Source organism: Leguminivora glycinivorella, chromosome Z (genome assembly GCF_023078275.1).
Source record: "Leguminivora glycinivorella isolate SPB_JAAS2020 chromosome Z, LegGlyc_1.1, whole genome shotgun sequence".
Lineage (NCBI taxonomy): Eukaryota > Metazoa > Arthropoda > Insecta > Lepidoptera > Tortricidae > Leguminivora > Leguminivora glycinivorella.
In genome coordinates, this window is record NC_062998.1 from 46,181,910 (window position 1) to 46,203,205 (window position 21,296).

Genomic DNA, 21,296 nt, shown 5'->3' on the forward strand with positions numbered 1-21,296 from the left:
ATATATAAGCAATGGATAAAATGTGACACACTTTAAGAAAATATATATATAATAATGTCCTGAATGGTATAAGACTTCACTTACCAACTCTAATATTTTGTTAGGTGTTTTAGGGCCAATATTAGACATTTTTAAAATATCATTAAACCCATGGATGAAAATGACCCAAAATGCATATGTACATCGGCAACCACGTTGTTTTTATATAGATACAAATAATTTCTTCTCGAATATTTCTTTGACTGAACACTGCTTAAAAATAGAAATACCTAAATTTCGAGCTAAGCAGGTACCTAGGACGACCCAAAATATTATTTTTATATTTGATCAATAGTCTAAAAACTATATGCAAAAAAGAAGCAACATGAATATTATCGAAACCTCAAAAGCTATCGCTACCCGACTAGTTCGTAAACTTCGGAGGTAAGGAGGTAACTTCCCAGGGGTCGGGGAGCCGTATTATTATTTTTTTATTTTCCTTCAAAATTTTTATATTTTCTTCAACAGAAAAATATAAATAATAGTTTTGACATGTACAATTTGAGCTTTTTCTAACGATACCCCACTTGACCTAGTATTAGTAACTTGAAATTTACAGTTTGCTCCCCTTTTTGTTTGGCCATAAATATTCTATAGTTAATATTGATAAATAAAATAAAACAATACTTTCAATTTAAAATGGATTATTTTCGGACTCGTCCGGGGAAAAAATGCGATTTACGCCAAAAGTCCGGGTTTTTTTTAAAACTGTCAGCGTTTGGCGAAATTCGAGATGGCAGCCCTACCTATCTATACCTACTAACCAATATTAATTATTGTCATAATATGTACTTAAATATTTTCCAAAAATACGAAGCCTTCATAATGAACTTACAGGTGCTAATTATAAGGTTCTAAGCCGCTTAAGGAAGGCAGGTGCTAAAGGTTGAATCGAAGGTCACTCGCGCTCATTTATTCGCCGTTCGTAACGAACTTGAAACCTCGGTGCTTTCTATTTTGACTTATGTGTTGTCACAAATCTCTTTCTTTCATTTGTCAAAGTAATTTATAAATAATCTAATATTAACATGAGTTGTTGCCAAAATATTCGTGTTACGTAATATCTAACGAGTTCTCACCATGTATTATACATATTAGCTACGTGACAACATACATTCTACACATGTGTGTTAGTGTCATAGAGGATACTCTGTATAATTCTGTAAAATGATTAACATTATGATAATTATCTAGAAGAGGACTTTTATAATTATTAGATAAATTTATATTCATCATTAGGGTAAGGTAAACAACTACTTAAACAAGTTAAGTGTTCTACAATTCGTGAATAATTTTACTATCAATAAGTATAACTGAGACTGGAGTTAGACTAACAGCTGTTAAAATATCAAACGGTCATATATGCCAATTCGAACTTACTGATATGTTTATGATAATTATCTAAAAGATATCACCCAGCCTCGTGACAGTCGTGACTCACTCGCGCAATCGGGCAAGCTCAAGCGAAACGTACAAGACCCGATTGAAATCTTCTTAAAGAACAAGTGTAAGTCAGAACTCAGAGTTGCTCTGTTGGATACGCAGGCGAACAAGTTCGAGTGACACGGACAGGAAAGGGTAACCGATATTGATAATGTTTTGAATTTTTGATATACCACACGAATAACCAGTCTGTCTAGGTGGACTTTTAGGATCTTTCAATAAAGGTTGACATTAGGTTAACTTGACATTAGCTTAATGACCTGTCACGAGTGTCTGACCTCATAGGTTCGACCTGCAGGGTTAGCACATGATTGGGGCGAGAGTATGTCGCTGCGAGATACATATATCAGAGATCATACGTCCTTATCCATCAATACAATGAAACATAGTGCTAGCCCTACTGTCTGGCCTATGAAAGCCGTAAAATCATGGTGGGTACACCTCGGGACTTGTCGTTACGTCAACGGAGACTTCTTATCAGATCAGACAGGACGTATTCTTGATTGAGTATTAAAAAATGTTTATATGCGAACGAATTGGGTTTTCATACATAGCGAGAATCAAGTGAATTTCGAATGCTATTTAGTGAGAGAGTGAGACTCGAGTCATATGTCGAGCGACTGACAAGTGCAGTTGTAAAGCACTTAGCAATAATAGGCTAGTTTCCTACTAGGCAAATCAGCTTCTTCTTAAGAACTGTCAAAACGATTTGCTAATATGGAATTACTATGAAATCATGAGGTGTGAGTGGTGTGACGTCACGGTCAATTCATTTCCTTGATATCGTTCTCTTTGACCTTTTAAATAGAAATTATTGTTTAAAATAACACTGGCCATATTTTTCTTCGAATTATTTGGTACTTTATTTCGTGCACTGCATAAAATATTTTATTTTATGTATAGGAAACTAACTGTAACAATTCTCGTTTCTTTACAAGAAAGTTGTAAGCAACACATTAAGATGTAAATGGGGCTTTTCGAACATCTTACTGGCTAGATAATAAAATAAGTGCATGTCTTATAATGTAACACAAATCCCTTCCAACTGTCAGCAAGTCAGCACTAGGCGGCACGACTGTCATGTACGTTCACAATAACCGTAATTTTGTATTATTGACTGAAGCCTCTAACGTTAGTGTGTAAAGTATAATAAACGTCATTAAATAGTAGTCTAACTTGCAGTCTAACATCTTGATAGAGGCGTGTTCCGATATTTGTGAGAGCTTTGGCAGCTCCGATATATTTGATGACGACTGTACTTAGTTTTTGGGGGTGCTGTTCCTTGTCTCCATACAAAGAATGTCGTGTATTGTGACGTTTACGCCATCGAATAACGTATTCTAAAACATAACTCTCTAAAACATAGCAAATCGTAAACATTGTTAAAAACACATAAAATTCACTCATTGGCAATTTATCAGTTAAGAATGTCACTGTTAGTGCCTACTTATTAACTTGTTGACAAGTAAGTGCGTTTACACATTATCCGATCCGATATCGGATGTCGGACCGATATCCCATACATTACTGGCGCCATCTTGGATTTTTTTTATTGAAATCCTTCCGACATCCGATATCGGATCGGATAATGTGAAAACGGTCTAAGGGTACCTAATGATATTTTACGCACAATATCATGAATCCATCCGCATGACAGTTAATTTTTACGGGGAAAAACTATCAATTGTCAAATGATTTTGTACATTTTTGGTTATAGTTATTACTTATTGTAAGGTATCCTAAGCATAACATATTTTAACAGTCGTAAATGTACTAAAATATTTCAAAACTAAAAAACCTTTTTCCATCAGTTACCTGTGACAAACTGTCAAACGGATCATTATATTCCGCGTCAAGTAGGCGTCGATTAGCCCAAGTATGTACCTAATGACCTGTCTTCGCTGGCAGACTGTTAAGCTTTAACCGTTAGTCACGTGGTTAATTAAATTATTGCAAAACTTAATCACCTTTCCCATTTCGTCGTTCTAATCTACCCAATGAAGGTCACATTACAACTGAGGAGTGCGGTTTCAAAAGGGCTTACTTCTTTATGAACTTACATAAATATCCAGCAAATGAGGTAAAAAAGTACCTATGGGCTGATGAAGACGCCGTCACCAAGACGGTACCTAAGACTGGTACGAGACCTTGAATGAGAGTTTCATTACAATCCAACATTTGTTCGCCTTTCTGCTGCTTCATTGGATTTAACCTCAAATACCTCAAATCTCTTGCAATGTATCTAACTAAAATCGCATGCGTATTCGCGCACAGCTCCAAATTTTTTAATACTTCTATTAATATTTCTTTATTTATTGTCAAATTGACTTGGGAGGACTCCGAAGACGCAAGTCTTTGCCAACACTAATTCTTATCCGCACTGATGTTGCTATACAAGTAGGTATACACATAAAGTCACGTCTCGTATGTACCAACGGAAACTCGCAAGTAATTTGTACAACACATTGCAATAAGATAAGATGCACATGGTTGCAAGTGTGTCATTGTTTGTAGTACTTATTATTTTAACTTTTTATATTTTCCTCGTCTCATTACGGTGCCGTAAATTATCATACTTCCACACCTTACTAAGAATTACATACAGCGGCATAGCGAAGGGGGCTAAGTGAGTACAAGACAAATGCACCGTGGTATTGAACGGCGCGAGTCTAGAAGAGTATTGGTACTCTTAGTCCGTTTTCACACTATCCGATCCGATATCGGATGTAGGACCGATATTCCATATATTTAAGCCGCCGTCTTTGCTTTTTGCCTCTCAAATCCTTCCGACATCCGATATCGGATCAGATAATGTGAAGACGCACTCACAGCCTAACCGCGGACAAAATTAAAAATATGGCAAGTTGGTTCTAAATTCTAATACATAACAAAACTTTAAGTTTAGGCCGCACTGGCAGTGTTATTATTCCCAGACCCCAGCCAGTGTTTTATAAAATCGAATCACAATGAGCGTACAGTCCGAGATGGAACGAATCAGCTGTTGATACCTGATAGTGGCTTCGATGGCGTGGCGTGACTGTAATGACAAGAGCGTGGCATGCGGGCCTCTAGAAACCTAAAACACACCTTCTTTCCACCAACCTATTGTTCAATACGCCGTAACACCATTAATCAGATTTGAACAGAAGTTCAAACCTAACGCGACTTTTTGTGACGACTTAAAATGAATCATTCTTCTTAAGATTAGAGTTGAATACAAATTGTTAGCACAAACGGTACTTGTTTCATCGCTTACCTATCATAACAATTTGTTTCAAATAATAGTACCACGAGTTCATTAGTGTATTGAGAACGGGGTGACATTCCAATGGCATTCCAGGCGAGTCCAATGCTGAGACGAGAAGAATTCTATTTCGCTTTCCGTTCCGTTGAGTATAATAATACTCAAAGTTCGAAGACAGTGTTACACTGGTTTACCTAGTGTTAGACTCAAGTAAGCAAAAATAATACAAATCCAACTTAGCAATTGCATGATTTTGCTAAGATTTTACTTTTTATCAAAGAGAGATTTTGTAACTGATAGTTGGCCGTGAGCTAGAAGCATATATCTACCTTATCATTTGACTTTTACATTCATTAATGAAAATACAACGAATAAAGTATTTTTGGGAACACGAAAGTATAGAAACTATAGCTTGCGTTGCGTAGCTTCAAGCTATTATCAGTAACATTGCTTGAGCAGCAGTTCTCCGACAGGTTATTTGTCCCATTTCACAAAATGGCTGATGAAAGATAAAAGGGTGATGGCTACCTCTCTAATGTTCTGCAGAAATCATCCATAAATGCGCCAAATATTGGCTTCTTGAATTTTACATTAATAATTTTTAGGGTTCCGTAGTCAACTAGGAACCCTTATAGTTTCGCCATGTCTGTCTGTCCGTCCGTCTGTCCGTCCGTCCGCGGATAATCTAAGTGACCGTTAGCTCTAGAAAGCTGAAATTTGGTACCAATATGTATATCAATCACGCCGACAAAGTGGTAAAATAAAAAGGGGAAAAAAATGTTTTGTTAGGGTACCCCCCCTACATGTAAGGGATCATCCACATATTACGTCACACCAAATTTCAGGTTTTTGGACCCCTCCCCCCCCCCCCCCTATGTCACGCTTTTTTGTATCCCTTTAACACTGCTTGTCACATTTAGTATGACCCCCCCCTCCCCCTTACACTGTGACGTAATATATGGATGACGCCTAAAGTGGGGACTGATTTTTTTTTTCATTCCAACCCTAACGTGTGATATATTGTTGAACAGGTATTTAAAAATGAATAAGGGTTTTTAAAATCGTTTCTTGATAATATTAATATTTTCGGAAATAATCGCTCCTAAAGGAAAAAAAAGTGTGTCCCCCCTCTAACTTTAGAACCGTATTTTTAAAAAATATGAAAAAAATTACAAAAGTAGAACGTTATAAACACTTTCTAGGAAAATTGTTTTGAACTTGATAGGTTCAGTAGTATTTGAGAAAAATACGGAAAACTACGGAACCCTACACTGAGCGTGGCACGACACGCTCTTGGCCGGTTTTAAAGAAAAAACCGCCGCTTTTGGGGTTCTTGTGAAAGGTACTTGCGAATGTTGGATTATGTAGAAATGTGTAGGTAATTTTTAAGATTTATATTAAATCTTTGATTATTTGATGGAAACAAAAATTTAATTAATATACGTAAATATTCCGTTAAGATTTGAGGAGTTTCCTCAATTCCTTATGAATCCGATATCAGATTACATATAAGAAATCGTGCTTGGCAGAATTTGACTTCAAAACTCAATATGTAAGCATAACAAAGAGAACTAATCTCCTAACAAATAAATGTCACTATTCTGAACTTTATAAAAAAATGCCATTCAGATTTGAGGAGTTCCGTTCTGATCATCACCAGAAGTTCCACTGCACCACATGGCACTGTTCTGAAAGTAAACGTAAGCTGTTCTTTTTAAAAATACCAAAGTCATTATAAGCGTGCCGTTCAGATTTGAGGAGTTCCGTTCTGATCTTCATCAGCAGTTCCACTGCACCAAATGTCACTGTTCTGGACGTAAACGCAAGCTGTTCTTATAAAAATACCAAAGTCATTATAAACGTGCCGTTCAGATTTGAGGAGTTCCGTTCTGATCTTCATCAGCAGTTCCACTGCACCAAATGTCACTGTTCTGGACGAAAGTGCATGCTGTTCTTATAAAAATACCAAAGTCACTATAAGTGTGCCGCTCAGATTTGAGGAGTTCCGTTCTGACCATCATCAGCAGTTCCACTGCACCAAATGTCACTGTTCCGTACGTAAATGCATGCTGTTCTGATAAAAACACAAAAATCACCATATGTATGCCTTTCAGATTTGAGGAGTTCCCTCGTTCTCTCCAGGATCCCATCATCAGAACTGGGTTCCTTTCGTAGCACTTGCCCGTCCCATTCTGGGGTGCCCCATGAATATTAAATAGTTCGGTGGTCGCTATCACATTTATCCTCTCCTAAAAATTCTCAGAAACCCCTTAGGCCGGCACTAAAGTGTAGAAAATGGTAGAAGAACTTACCTCTGTTGTGGCTCTGTGAGTGCGAACCGGTAAAGCAGGTTGATGGTGTAATACAGAGTGAGGTACGCCAGCAGTTCTCTCCAGACGAGCTTGTAAACGCTGCCGCGCCATCTGAAAACAATTTAGAACGGTTAGGAGCAATGTGGATGAAACTGGATTTATTAATTGGCAATGAATTGTCTTAATTTCTGTACACAAATTCTTGCCAATTTGTTACTAGGCCAGGTATATAGTAGGATTAGTAGGCGACAGATGTCCATGACACGCGTCGCCATCGCCAGTTCGGATGGATGAAGTGAGGTTGCCCGATTCTACTGGTTAAAACAACAAAACCTATATGTTTGTGTCCAGAAATTGCCAAAACCTCCTAGAATTGTAGATAGTGTCAGAGCGTATACTGAATCCTGAGCGAAGCATAGAGAAGAATTCTAAAATAGAATCCTGAGCGCAGCAAGGGATTCAAGTGCTAAAGCCTACGGTAGAAATTATTTTGCTACCAAGTGTCACATAAGGTACAGCGGGTCAATTTTGACTGAGGGACAAATGCAATTGATGCAATTTTACAAGCTTTTATTCAACTTGCCTTGTTAGTATGTTAGTGTGCGTCAAAACGTAGAAGCTAAATTTCACCCACTTCCCGGTATCCGATTGAGCTGAAATTTTGCACACATATGTAAATCACGTGACAATGCAATGTTATGGTGTCATGGAACTGATCTGATGATGGAGCAGAACGGTGGTGTGGTCATAGGAACTCTATCATGAAACGTCGTATCCCCATCGAGGAAGGGCTTTTTAGAAACGTCTCGGAGAGCAGCAGATGATTGTTGAAAGAGTCGGCGATAAAAACTTGTGCCAAAAATATTTTTTTTTGCAAAAAAACTTATTTTCCATGTTTTTAACCCCCGACGTAAAAACGAAGGGGTGTTATAAGTTTGACGTGTCTGTCTGTCTGTCTGTTTGTCTGTCTGTGTGTGTGTCTGTCTGTGGCATCGTAGCTCCCGAACGGATGAACCGATTTTGATTTAGTTTTTTTTGTCTGAAAGCCGAGTTAGTCGGGAGTGTTCTTAGCCATGTTGTATGAAAATCGGTCCACTATGTCGCGGTCGGGGGTTTTTTCAAAATTTTAATTTTGTGGTTATACAATGTTTGCATTATTAAATACAGTGTCCACCGGTTATATTTATATAGTAGGCGTGTTCATTGGATACATGTGGAACTCAACTTAATAGTGTAATAATGGAAAAAGTGGCTCAGTTACAATTGCTCCCCAGTCGGGATTTGTCCCGCTGTACCTTACTGCTTTTCACATAATAACACTGGGAATATAACACATAACACTAAGAAAAGTTCTCTTTCAGAATGGGTGATGTGAAAACCCATTAATTTAAATGAAAGAGGCGCCTGATCTCACACGTAATCACTGCGGATCCGTAACAGATTTGTGCTTATATCACGCATGTTGTCTAGTTGGTAATTGTGCAAAAACCACAGGCACTGACGTGTGACGGACGGACGTTACAACGTGTTCCAAAAACGTGTGTTTTAATTGGACGACGTATGCATATCTTTGTTAATTTTACAGAATTTATTAAGGATACTTCACATAATTTGTTATTATTTGGCTGTGGATTGAAAACAATACGTTTTTGAAGGTTTTATGACTTATGACGCACGAAAAGTTGTATTTTTGCAATGGACTATTGCGTATCTAATTATAGTGGTATAGTAACAATACCTACTCGTACAAATGTATTAAGAGTTAAAGTTAAATATTATATTGTTATAATGATACAGTCATTCTTGTGCGGCGAAAATAATCTACCTTAAATTGGGGTTATTAGGATGGCCGGGGTAAATAGGCACGAAAGCGGGGTAAATATCTAATTACAAAATGTGTGAAAACATAACAATTGTACTGTTAATTTCAATCGGGTGATACTGTTTCTGTAGCATTGTGTAAACAATTTTGTCGGAAATTCGTGCCTATGTCCACCGGCTATCCCTATTTACCCCATTTTTCGGTGTAAAAGCACAGAATATATAATAGTACAAGTAAAAGTGAGAATAAGTACATCAAAAACCGAAATTACTGTGGCTAACAAGTATTTTCTTTCTACTTATTCTTATTAATTATTCTGCAAGTAAACTAAAATGTTTAAACAGGTAATGTTTACTTAATTTACTAACACTACTAGCTTTACAATTTTAAAATAAAATTCAAGTTAAACATAATGACATACCTATATTAGATTAAACCTGTTAAACTAATAAACATACCACGAACACATAATTTTGAAGCAGTAATATAGTAACGTATAATATCCATAATCGTCATCCGTCTCAAAAGCACTAAAATTTACGGCAGTTACACAGAGCTAACCAATTCGAGTTAAGAATTTATGTTATGACACAAAGCGCAAGTTTCACATAATATTTTTATTGGATTATATCACACCTATACGATTCCTTAAAATAGCATGTTTAATGTATGATGGTAAGGATTTTCCGGAAAGTCTAAATTCACAAAGGGCCTGGGATGACATCCAATGCAAAATTATTTACGACTCTCTTTTGGGCCGCAGCACAGGTTCAGCACGCGCGAGACTTTTAGCTGCAAGTGCCAGGGAATCCGGCGCCTGGCTTCACTCTTTCCCGTCGGTAAATACTGGAACCTTTCTTGAACCACACACCCTCCGCGTTGCTACCTGCCTGCGACTTGGCGTTCGGGTCTGTGCTCCACATAGGTGCCCCTGTGGCACTGACGTCGACGCCTTCGGACACCACGGGCTTTCCTGCCAAAGGAGCGCAGGCCGTTTCTCCAGACACGCCGCTGTCAATGATATCCTCCGCCGGTCTCTTGCCAGTGTCAATGTGCCTGCTCTTCTCGAGCCCCCCGGTATTTTAAGAGATGATGGTAAGAGACCGGACGGAATGACACTAATTCCGTGGAAGCTGGGACGGGTACTGGTGTGGGACGCCACATGTGTAGACACCCTAGCCCCGTCTCATCTCCACGGCACATCTTTTAAGGTCGGCGCAGCGGCTGAAGCGGCCAAAAAATAAAAGAAAACGAAATACAAGGGTCTTGGCGCCGAATACAATTTCGTACCTTTTGCCGTTGAGGCCCTTGGCCCGTGGGGTCCGAACGCCTTAAATTTATTTAAGGAACTATCCAAAAAACTGTCAGAGGTCAGCGGTGACCGTAGGGCTGGCAGCTTCCTCGCCCAAAGAATAAGCCTAGCGATTCAGCGAGGAAATGCTGCCAGTGTCTACGGCACCATGCCTAAGGAGTTCCCCTAGTTTTTAATATTTTTAGTTTAGTTAGGTATTTATTTTTAGATTAAGGTTTAAATTATGATTAGTATTATTGTTTTTATTTATAATTTGTACCCATTAAATGAGTTGACCCATGTATGGATGTGAATGTGACTTTCTAAAAGTATACAATCACAAACCAAACCGCTTGCTCCCTACAAAATAATTTTCATTCCTGACATAATTTATATAAAAAATATATGTAATTTATTATACTAATTATATTCAAAGCCAAAGTTGAAGTAGGTACCTAATGTACCTATAAACTTTATCTCTGTCGCTGCCTGACATCTACTCAACGTATAAGAAAGTTTAGCCTCTATAATGTCCTCAAAATACTTTTCTGTACAAACATGAGATATTCCTAAGAATAGTCAATTGTAGCAAAATTATGTATTTACGGCGAGGACGTTTAATGAATCCTGAACGAAGAGAAGGATCCGGGCAGAGCGACGAATTCTAAACTAGGATTCTGAGAGTAGTGAGAGTAGTAGAAAAAACAATATTGCTAAATTGCTATAATCGCGTGACTCCCGCGAGTCTGACATACTGTTTGTTACACATCTCACTAATTATGCAATAAAGTGAAAAATAGAATCATGAATATAAAAGAGCCACTTTGCTCCCCCCTAAGCAGGAAAGAAATCAACTCCTTTCCGAAATGGTGATGTGAAACGTAGATAGATAGATAGAATACTCTATATTGGCACACCTTAGCATACGCACAACAAAATACTGTGGATTCAAAACAAATAATTATAAATAGAGGTAGACAACAGGCGATCTTATCGCTAAAGAGCTGTCTCTTGCAGACAACTTTCTCATTTACGTCTTAGAAGTATGTAGAATTCAAAGTATTTTAACTTTGTAAAACATGTCAACTAAGTGCTTGTGATGCGGTTATTGCGGTTACATGCCATAAACAAATGGTCATTATTATTATAATATAACTTACTAGCTTTTGCCCGCGGCTTCGCTCGCGTCATTTATAATATTAGTATGGACTAATTATTATGTATACTCTGTCAAACAAGTCTGTCAGTAAATAAGAACAAAGAAAACTATATGCATCCTTTTCTTTAGGGTGCTAGAGAAAAGGATAGCTATAGTTTTCTTTGTTCTTATTTACTGACAGACTTGTTTGACAGAGTATATATTATACTACACAATATTTTAAGTATAAGTATATAAGTATGGATTGTTATCATGCTCAATCTATCTCTTGCTTGTCAAAGCGAAAGTGACGACACGATAACAACTGGCAAAATTGTGACCAACCATTATAAGGGTAGGGTCACAACATATGTCAACAGATGGCTTTTGTTTTCATTTGAAAGAGTGAAATATAATGTGTATATTTATGTACATAGATAGATATATTCATGTTTGGACAACAAGCATTATAGTATAAGTGCAGAATGCACATTTGTGCAGCAATGGACGAAAACTAAAAGTGTAGGAAAACTAACACGAGGAACTCTGTATTATATTGCAATATCTAAATGAAATGAAATGAAATAGTTTATTAATAACAAAGTTACACGTCAGGTTGGTATTATGTATAAGATTTGTATACATTTATTGATATAAATAATAAATAAATAAATAACTAAATTGTCTACAGACCTAAAAGTTCTTGACCTCGTATATCTCGAGCCTAAGCCAGTCTAGACTAAAACATCCGTATTTAAAAATAAACGAGGACTCAATCCCAACAGTTATAGACGTAAAAAAACTAGCACTCGCCCTGTATGGACGAAGTATTTTCCCGTGGCCGTGATCAGGCATGCAAAGGCTAATCGTCTCACATGAGCCCACATTGCGATAGGCTTCCTACAGTCAGAATACGAAATTAGAAGCCGTCAAAATTTGTACACGCGACCTTACTCGAGCCTTGTGAGAACGTTCGCTAATTACTGATTTCGGGCGACCTCCGGGGTACACCAGGGTTGCCTATTAGTACCTTAGAAATTTTGTGCGACCGGTCTGGGTTGGTAATGACAATGACTCTGCCTGGTAAGCTGATAGTTCAAATGCTGGTAAGGGCTTTTTTTATTTGTTTGATGAGCACAGATATTTGTTGCGGTTGCGGAGTCGTGTTTGTTTTCTATGTCTTTATAATGCATATATTATATTATATTATATTATATTATATTATATCGTTGTCTAAGAACCCACAGCACTAGAGTACTGAAGCTAATTTGAATAAAATTGTTTTTTAAATTTATTTATTTATAAATTTACACTGCGAGTAGGTATCTACAAAGTGGGGTTTGCGCACGTAGTCGCCAGTATAGGTAGGGCCGTTCGTTTTCGTTCATTTTACGAAAAGTTAATACATACTAAAACCTTCTTTGCCGTTTTACTGCAATCCTAAATACCTAATAGCCCATGAGTGGGGCCCTATATCAGAGCGGCCAATCCGTTACAAATATCGATCAGCTGTTATTGTCAAAACGCCAGATACAACAGTACCTTTGCTAGTGCCTGAAAAGAGTAAAAACAGGCATGGAGTGTAAGTTCTAATTGTTTTTTTACACTTTTTTATTTATTCTTGAATAGTTAACATCAATTTCATAATGTGCCATTACTAATATGATTAGATTGATTGATTAGGTACATAACGTAATCTATGTTTAATTGCGGGTCACAACTGGATGAGACTATTTAGCTCAGGACCGGGACAAGTGGCGAACTAGAAGAGAGGCCTATGCTCAGTAGTGGGTGATAAAGGGCTGATATGATGATGATGATATTTAATTTAATTTACTGTGCTACATGCACTGCAACTGTATGGGTCTGTACTGTCTGTAGAGTATTATGATAGATCAGGATATGATAATTATGATGTTTCACATAGGACATTTAAATACCTAAATATCTGGGCGACCGAGCTTCGCTCGGTTCTATTTTAATATATCACGTCTTTAGATAAAAAAAAAACTCTTATAAATACAAAAACAAAAAAAAAGACAAAAAACAAAAACTTAATTTCTGACCGGGATTCGAAACCCTGACACCTACGATCTATCTGCGTACATTAGACCGACCTCGTGCGACTGAGCTAAGCGGAATCGATGCGCGCGCGGCGAAATTAAGGACCATATTTTACGTTTACAAATGCGAAAGAAAAACTCATGAAAACTCGAAAATTCGCGTTTTCCGGGATCTAAGGCTACGCTAGATCGATTTTTCACCCCGAAAACCCCCACAAAACAAATTTCAGCGAAATCGTTAGAGCGGTTTCCGAGATCGTCGGTATATATAAATAAATATATAAATAAATAAATAAATAAATAAATAAATATACAAGAATTGCTCGTTTAATAGTATAAGATTACCATTCTTCTTCTACTGACATAGTCGAATTTGTACAATAGAGTTGACAAACATGTTTTATTTTATTTTATTTTATTTTATTATTTTCAAGGGATAACAAACAACTATACAAATACATTTTATAAATGGAATTACATAATAAGTATTGTTTTATGCACAGTCAACAACGTTATCCACAAATTAATTGTTCGAACGAACGTTACGTTACGAACCAACGTTCCAATTTTTAACCCCCGACGCAGAAACGACGGTGTTATAAGTTTGACGTGTCTGTCTGTCTGTCTGTCTGTGTGTATGTTTGTTTGTCTGTCTGTGTGTGTGTCTGTCTGTGGCATCGTAGCTCCCGAACGGATGAACCGATTTGGATTTAGTTTTTTTTGTCTGAAAGCCGAGTTAGTCGGGAGTGTTCGCAGTCGGGGGTTTTTTCAAAATTTAAATTTTGTGGTTAGGTTATATGTATACACGTCCTTATTGTAATTGTCAAAGAGAAGTGTAACAGTTATTTGTTTTACAAGGGGGCAAAGCTGTTGTTGCTAACGCTAATATTGATACCACAGCAAGCGACACATTCCAATATCGAAACGCGAGCGTGGTGAGTGGTTCAGAATGTGGAATCTTGAGCGTTGCGAGGGTATCAAAAGCACAAATTTAGCCACCGAGTGAAACTCTTTGACCACACCAACACGACGAAAATATTCTGTTAAACATCAAACTAGATTCTATGCACATAACATCGATCAAAATCGTTAGTTAAATCTTTCTCTGAATAGAATACATTTGTAATAAACAATGTGTATATCAAAATACTGTACGTAGCCTACGTAGGTAATGTAAGTACGAGAGTTTTCTTTTTTTTTAATACCACGTCGGTGGCAAACAGGCATACGTGCCGCCTGATGGAAAGCGGTCACCCTAACCTATTTCAGCAATTGTATTTTATTTTAAATATCTACTTAGTACTTACTGAACAATGAAACTTGAGATAGTAAATATTTGAATAAACACAATATGATTTCTCTGTCTCCTTACAACACAGAGAATGAATAGGCGCATTAGTTGGTTAGCTTTATAGTTCCTGTTTCATGTGAACGGAAATGAGATACAAATCTAAGGATCAATGTGAGCATAATGGTATCACATTGCGCAAAACAGGTGCTATCTCACCTAAGTACTTTACTTATTCAGTGCAGTGACGAAAAACCTTTAAAATTCCATGAAACTGAAATTGAGGTCATGTATTATTTGCCTGTCGTTGTATTCCTGTTATGTGGAACACGTATTGTCATTCAATTTATTTTCATTGTCACTTATTTCTGTTACCGTTTCACATTAGAAACGGCAGAACACATTAAGCGACCAGTCGTTGTGTTTGCAGATAACGGTTGCGACCAAAAATGCACGTGCTAATACGCAGATAAATATTTGTTTACTTCTGCGTTTCCTTTAATAAGAACAACTGGAATTACGCCGATTTTCTTGGTCGTAGCGCAAGGGTGTCACATCGCAATCGCATATTGTACACATAACGGCACGTAAGTTGTATGTTATTGAATTTATTGATGTAAGTACCTAGGCAGCCGTCGACGCAACTAGACTTAAGGCATGCACCGTGATTTATAATAACATTACTCATGAGCGTCTTGCAGTTAATTAAATACTTTTAGCAACGCAGGTAATACTAGCTAGTCATATGTACCTACCTAACGTATGATTTGTGTCAAGCGAAATTAGCGTCCTATAACTTCAGTCGCAACTGTCGCAAGATCATGCCCGTTACTGAGAACTATCGAATAAAGTGTTTAATCGATCGCTGTGTGCGTCAGAGATACTTTCGCCACCTTTCGTTGTCAGGGCCGAGCCCGTCTGTCACTGTCGCGCGGCTGCGCCCCAACTACCAAATTACATTCATCAACAATTAATCAAGGCCGACGAAGACCTGTTGCGACCTCCTCGACTTTTGATCGCGACGAAGTAACCTGAGCACCTTGGTGTTGTTGTGTACAATTAAACACGAATGTCGCATCGCGTTAGCGTCACAATAGCGCGGTTGTGGATCGGGGAGGTGCTATTGTCACGGTTTAACATGTGGCCACGGACGATCGGCGGAGTTTCGTCACGAGCAGCTCGTGGACTGGCTCCGCCGGCTCGAACAGCTGTTTCGCAGGGCTCGGCTCGCGCGCTCAGCTGGTTCGCTCGCTCCGCCCGTTCCCGACCTCTTCGAATACTACTCACTTGCAAAGGATCCTCCAGAAACATCCGAAACTGCTGCCGTTTGGTACCTCGCCGGCATATGATACAGTCATGTCGTATTTAACTTAACAACACTATATTAATATTTATTTATACACACACACACACGTTTTGTTGGCGCGAGCTTGAAACGAAACACACACGGAAAATTAAATACGTTTTAGAAAGTAATAAAAAAGTTTGTTGACTTTAGTAACTAGAGAAGACGAAGGGAAGTTATTAGCTAGAGTGCGGCGCGCGGTTGTGTTGTCACATTCTGGTGATGTGTTGTGTTCTCGACCTTCCCCGAATTGTTGGTACGCATGAAGGGAGGGCGTGCGACACCACCACTCGCGGAGCAGTGACAACTGTGACTGATGTTGATGTATACTGGTTGTGTACTTGCCGCGGCCGCTCATGCGTGTAACGAGCTCGCTGCGCGGCGCCCGCGCCGCCGCGCTCGCTCGCTCCTTACACGTGCGCGAACTTATCGCTAGATGGCGCCCCCCAAAGCCTTAGCCGTGTTACTTGTGTGCATTGTATGCACCAAACCAACTGAATGCATTGTATGCACCATCGGGTGACTCGCAGGTCGCCGGCATGGGAGTGATTACACTCCTGACGAGGTCAGCGAAACCTATTGTTCAACGCGTCATTATTTCTTCTAGAATCTCATTAAAGGAGGAGCTTTTATGGCTTCGGTGATGAATCATGCTAATAGAGCTGATCATTGATTGTTGACTATAGCTAGCTTATTATCATATAATGCCGATAATATGTTGCATAGCACCTACTTGCCCTCCTCTGACTTGACTCATTTTAATTTATCCTTTCTATTTATGCGCAAACCTGATAGCTCAACCTGATAGCTGTAGACCTCACTTCTTTAAGTTAAAAGTTTTAACACTTCCCAGTTTATACATTTTAGAAATTGTAATGTTTGTCCGAAACAACCCAAATCTATTTAAATTTAATAAAAGCGAACGACGCAGACACAATCTAGTTCTTCCGGAATCTGTTCTCGACATCTATCAGAAGGGTCCTTATTACAGCGCAATAAAAATTTACAATAAAATACCTAACACGATAAAAACAATAAAAAAACATAAACCTTTTGTAAACTCATTGAAGTCATTCTTACTGGAGAAATGTTACTACGCAGTATCAGAGTTTATGAACGACGACATTTGAAATGTAATTAGAAGAACATATAGTACTTAGTAACACATTATAATTATAAGAAATGTAAAATTGACTGTAACTTGCTACACCCTCATCAGGGTCCATGAGAGACTGTAATATTATTTATAAAGATTGTAATATTATTTATAAATACCATGGTTGCAATAAAGAATATTATTATTATTCTCTTTATTTATTTTCAAATCTTAGGTTAAGCTTTTATAATATGAATATAAAAGTAAAATACAAAAACACATACAAAACAATATAAAAAACATATAAACACATTATAAAAAACCTATTATTATTATTATTATAAATATGTACCTAACTAGGTATAATTCGATGTCATACTTTACGACAAGCTGAAAAAGTTCGCACACAGAAAAATCGAATAATGGGCAGGTACTTCACATACAAGCAAGCCTGGTTTACGATATGGTGGCATGCTATGGGGCTTTAATAGGCATGTAGTATAGTTAGTACCCTACCTATACAACATGATCGTTCGATAAGAACTATATGAACACCATGATTGCCATGTTACAGCCGTAAGTATAATATTATGAATGAAAATTAATAAATATTAGATAAAAAATACTGTTGTTATTATATTATAAAAGAAATTAATTAATGAACAACTGAACAAAGCTGATGCAGGTAAGTAATACAACTTATATACAACTAAATAATGGAATTGATAAAGTTTTTATAAAATATTAATCTACCTGCATAGTCCCAGTACCTACCTACATCCTAATCTTCCATCTTCCTCCCAAAAGATTGTTCTAACCAAAGTTTCTAAGCATTCTTCATATGCTCCGACCAGTCTCGATCGAAAAAGAAACACAAGTGACGGAGGTGTAAATTTCTCTTTTTTTCTACCTATTTATTTACCTAGTATATCTGCGTTTTACCTACATTACATCTTTATTTTACAGTGTACCTATTTTTTCATACCCAGTATAAATAAGTAAACTCACCGCTTCCTTGGCGCAGGACAGGTCTACTGATGCCGGGACAATATGAATCTAATCTCTATATGTAGATGATGTGCTAAATGCATCTTGCTCATTTCTTTCTCTTTAACTACTATTAGTTATTTATTTTATAAGAATTTCATTTGGATCACTACATTACTTGAAACCTTTGAACCACGTTTGATTGAACATGCTGTTTATTTGAAACACGTTGGTTTCAACTTGTATGATTAATTGATTATTGATTATGCTATGATGTATGGAGATTAGAGGGAGGAGCGATATCTTAAAGTAGCAAATGTGCACATATAAAAGAGGAGATAGGTGGCGCGGCAATCGCTGGTACATAAGGATTTGACAATCTCTTAGCCTTCTCGGTAGTAACCCCGCCTACGGAGCAAGAGGTCCCGGGTTCAAATCCTGATGAGGGTTTTTTATGTTTTTCTACAGATATTTTTTCCTTGGAGTTACGTCCGACACGCCGTCGAGGACGGACGCATCCTTGTCCCTTAAAGGCTGTAAAATCCCGGCCGCCAGAACAAAAGAGGGCCCGCGATAACGCCACAGGCAAACTGACCGACCGACGGTCCAAGTTCCTTAACGTTTTGTAATAATTCGTGTTTGTATTTTCTCGGGATAGTGATAAAGAATACGCGTAATAGTGCAATATGTTACTAGTAATGAATTAAATCAAGTGCGTGTGGTTCTCGTCTCCATCATCACCCTGCGCAAGCGCGGCGCCGCCGCGGCGCCGCCGCGGCGCCTACGACCCAACGCCGATGCGCAGTGACTGCGGTCAGCTCCGCCTCTACAACGGCCAAATTGGTGAGCTCGTTCCATCTCTGTTACAGGCATCAACACCCTAGGTGCACTAAACTAAAACCAGTGTCCCAGGGCCAATACCTAATAAGTCTATATAGGTATAACTAGTATTTAAGTGATTGATTAGGATGTACTTGTATTACGCATGACGCGCGATCCTGTAACGACGCTTTTCTTGTTCGCTTCATATTTGTATTCTAGCCAGAGTTGGTTCCTAGTACGACAGTTTAAATCATTCGTTAAGTAAATGTACCTAGTTTCAGTTTATCTAGTAGTGAGACTTCAATTTAGCCAGCTTTAGTCTACAGCCTACAGCGGATAAGTTGAATTAGGTAATGAGGCCGATTAAATACATAAACATTTATTTCAGTTATATACCTCATCATCATCACTTTAGCACAAGATTACAAGAAACTATTAGGCATTAATTGGTATATGCTACGTATCTAGCCGATGCAGGTTCTTAGCACTGTCATCGTATTAGGAAAACAAGGCAGATCACATACCTAGCTTACTTCAAACTCAATACATTTCTAGTTTTATCATTTTTTTTTTATAGTAAATAGCCTTTTATTTTCTCAGTTCTATTTAGCTACCTATATAATATCTAGCGGATACAGTAACGCCAGAACTAGTGTTGGATCTTGGCACAGTTATATTGTACTAGGCAAATAAGACTAATCACATAGTAAATTTTAATTATTTACCTAGTTTCATTAGGCTTATCATGTTACTTAATTATTACTCTAAATAGGAAAGTAGTGGCTTCTACCGCAAATCCGTAAGCAAGGATGGTAATAAAAAAAACAAATATCCTTTATCATCTAATATGAATACCTATAAGTAGTTTATAAAAAGACAGATGGCGCTGCTCGCCCTAGAAAGATCGGATCCGTATATATTTATTCGCAATAATAGTTAAAAAGAACTTTTTAAGCTAACAGTGTTTTAAATAGTTATATGAGTGTGTAATGCGTTTGTGACAATGTTATTAAAACCGAAAGGACGGAATGAAACATTAAAAAGTGTGATGCAAAACCTTGCTCCAGCCGGAGCTTTTTCAAGTTCTTTTATGACGAACTAATTACATTACGGAACTTGTATCCAGTGACTCTTGCAGTAAAACATATAAAAAAAACTTATACAGTGCTATTTCGTTAATAAGTAATCAATAATTAGCATATTAAATTCAAATATTGTCGTTAAATAACATTTTATAACGAACGACATTGTGTGACAAGTGTGACGAAGACGCAACGAATTACGACGCGCCGTACAAGCGTTCAGGAGTAAAAGAGACAATTATACTTCGCCTTGTCTGCACTCATCTTACTGATAAGCGTAAGCGTATGAATTGAAAAAAAGTGTTTCCGTAACTCTTACGGAAAATGTGCCAAATACTCCAATATACCTCAAAACCTGCAATTAGCAAATAAGTCCGAACTCCAAAGGTAAATTATTACATAACGTGAAAGACAGATTTGGATTTGGCCCGAACAAACGAGTTCCTCTCTGGAACGTTCCAGTTAAGGCAACATACATGTATTGTGCACCATAAAACTATTACCCCCTATAAAAAATAATAGCAGACATGGAAATACAGAAAGCATCTTATGGTAACTTTACGGATCCCAACGCATAATAAAAAAAGTCACATCTGGCATCAAGCTGTAGTGTTTCTGCAAACTGGGGTCACTAACAAAGATAGGCTCATTACGTAGGACCCTTTTGATGCAAGGATTGTTTTTTGCCCATCGAAACTATTGTCTTCAACTACAAAATACCAGCGTGACCATAAAGAGAAAAGAACGGTATAAAATAGCGAGCTTTTTTAGTCAAAATTTATTACGGAAATGGACCGGTGATAGACAGAACCATAAAACGGTAAAACAATAACCAAAAGGATAAAATATCCTCGACCTTGTTATCCGAAAAAAACATAAGACACCGTAAACCTCGAAGCCGCACATGGCAGTTACGAGATCCAAGGCAGGCATGGGAAAAGTCATTGATGCAAGACATGGAATATTACATCCTTCTGAATGGCTCGACATGGCCGACGACAAAAGCGTATTCATCAAAGCAACAGTAGCAATATATAATAAACCAGAAGAAAATCATACGACAGCGAGTCAGCGGGACTTCTAATCTTCAAGCAAACAACATCTCAAGATGATATTGATCCTGCTGGATACAAGAGATATATTGCGAAGACGGAAACTTAAGCGACGAGCAGCATATCATCAACGCTCTCCTTCGACGACATTACCTACCCCTCCTACCTTCCAATATTGGCTCAAGGCTGCATAGCCGGTCGATTACTATCCCTACCCCATCCCTGAGCGTGTCACTCCCTACAAAATTACGTCCCCTGGTACGCCGGCTAGT

At 37.8% G+C, this 21,296-nt stretch overlaps 1 protein-coding gene across 2 annotated transcripts in view; it reads right to left on the reverse strand.

The window, feature by feature from the left end:
- Positions 1 to 16,318, reverse strand: part of LOC125241109 (bestrophin-4-like) — a 102,869-nt gene extending 86,551 nt beyond the window's left edge. The window contains exons 1-2 of one of the 2 annotated variants that reach the window (XM_048149432.1): positions 15,928 to 16,318; positions 7,039 to 7,149 (exon numbers count right to left, since the gene is read on the reverse strand). In XM_048149432.1, the coding sequence (XP_048005389.1) occupies positions 7,039 to 7,149; positions 15,928 to 15,998 (182 nt within the window). In that variant the 5' untranslated portion in view covers positions 15,999 to 16,318. The remainder of the gene's footprint in view (positions 1 to 7,038; positions 7,150 to 15,927) is intronic. The other variant, XM_048149431.1, reaches the window with a different exon arrangement.
- Positions 16,319 to 21,296: the final 4,978 nt, after the last annotated feature.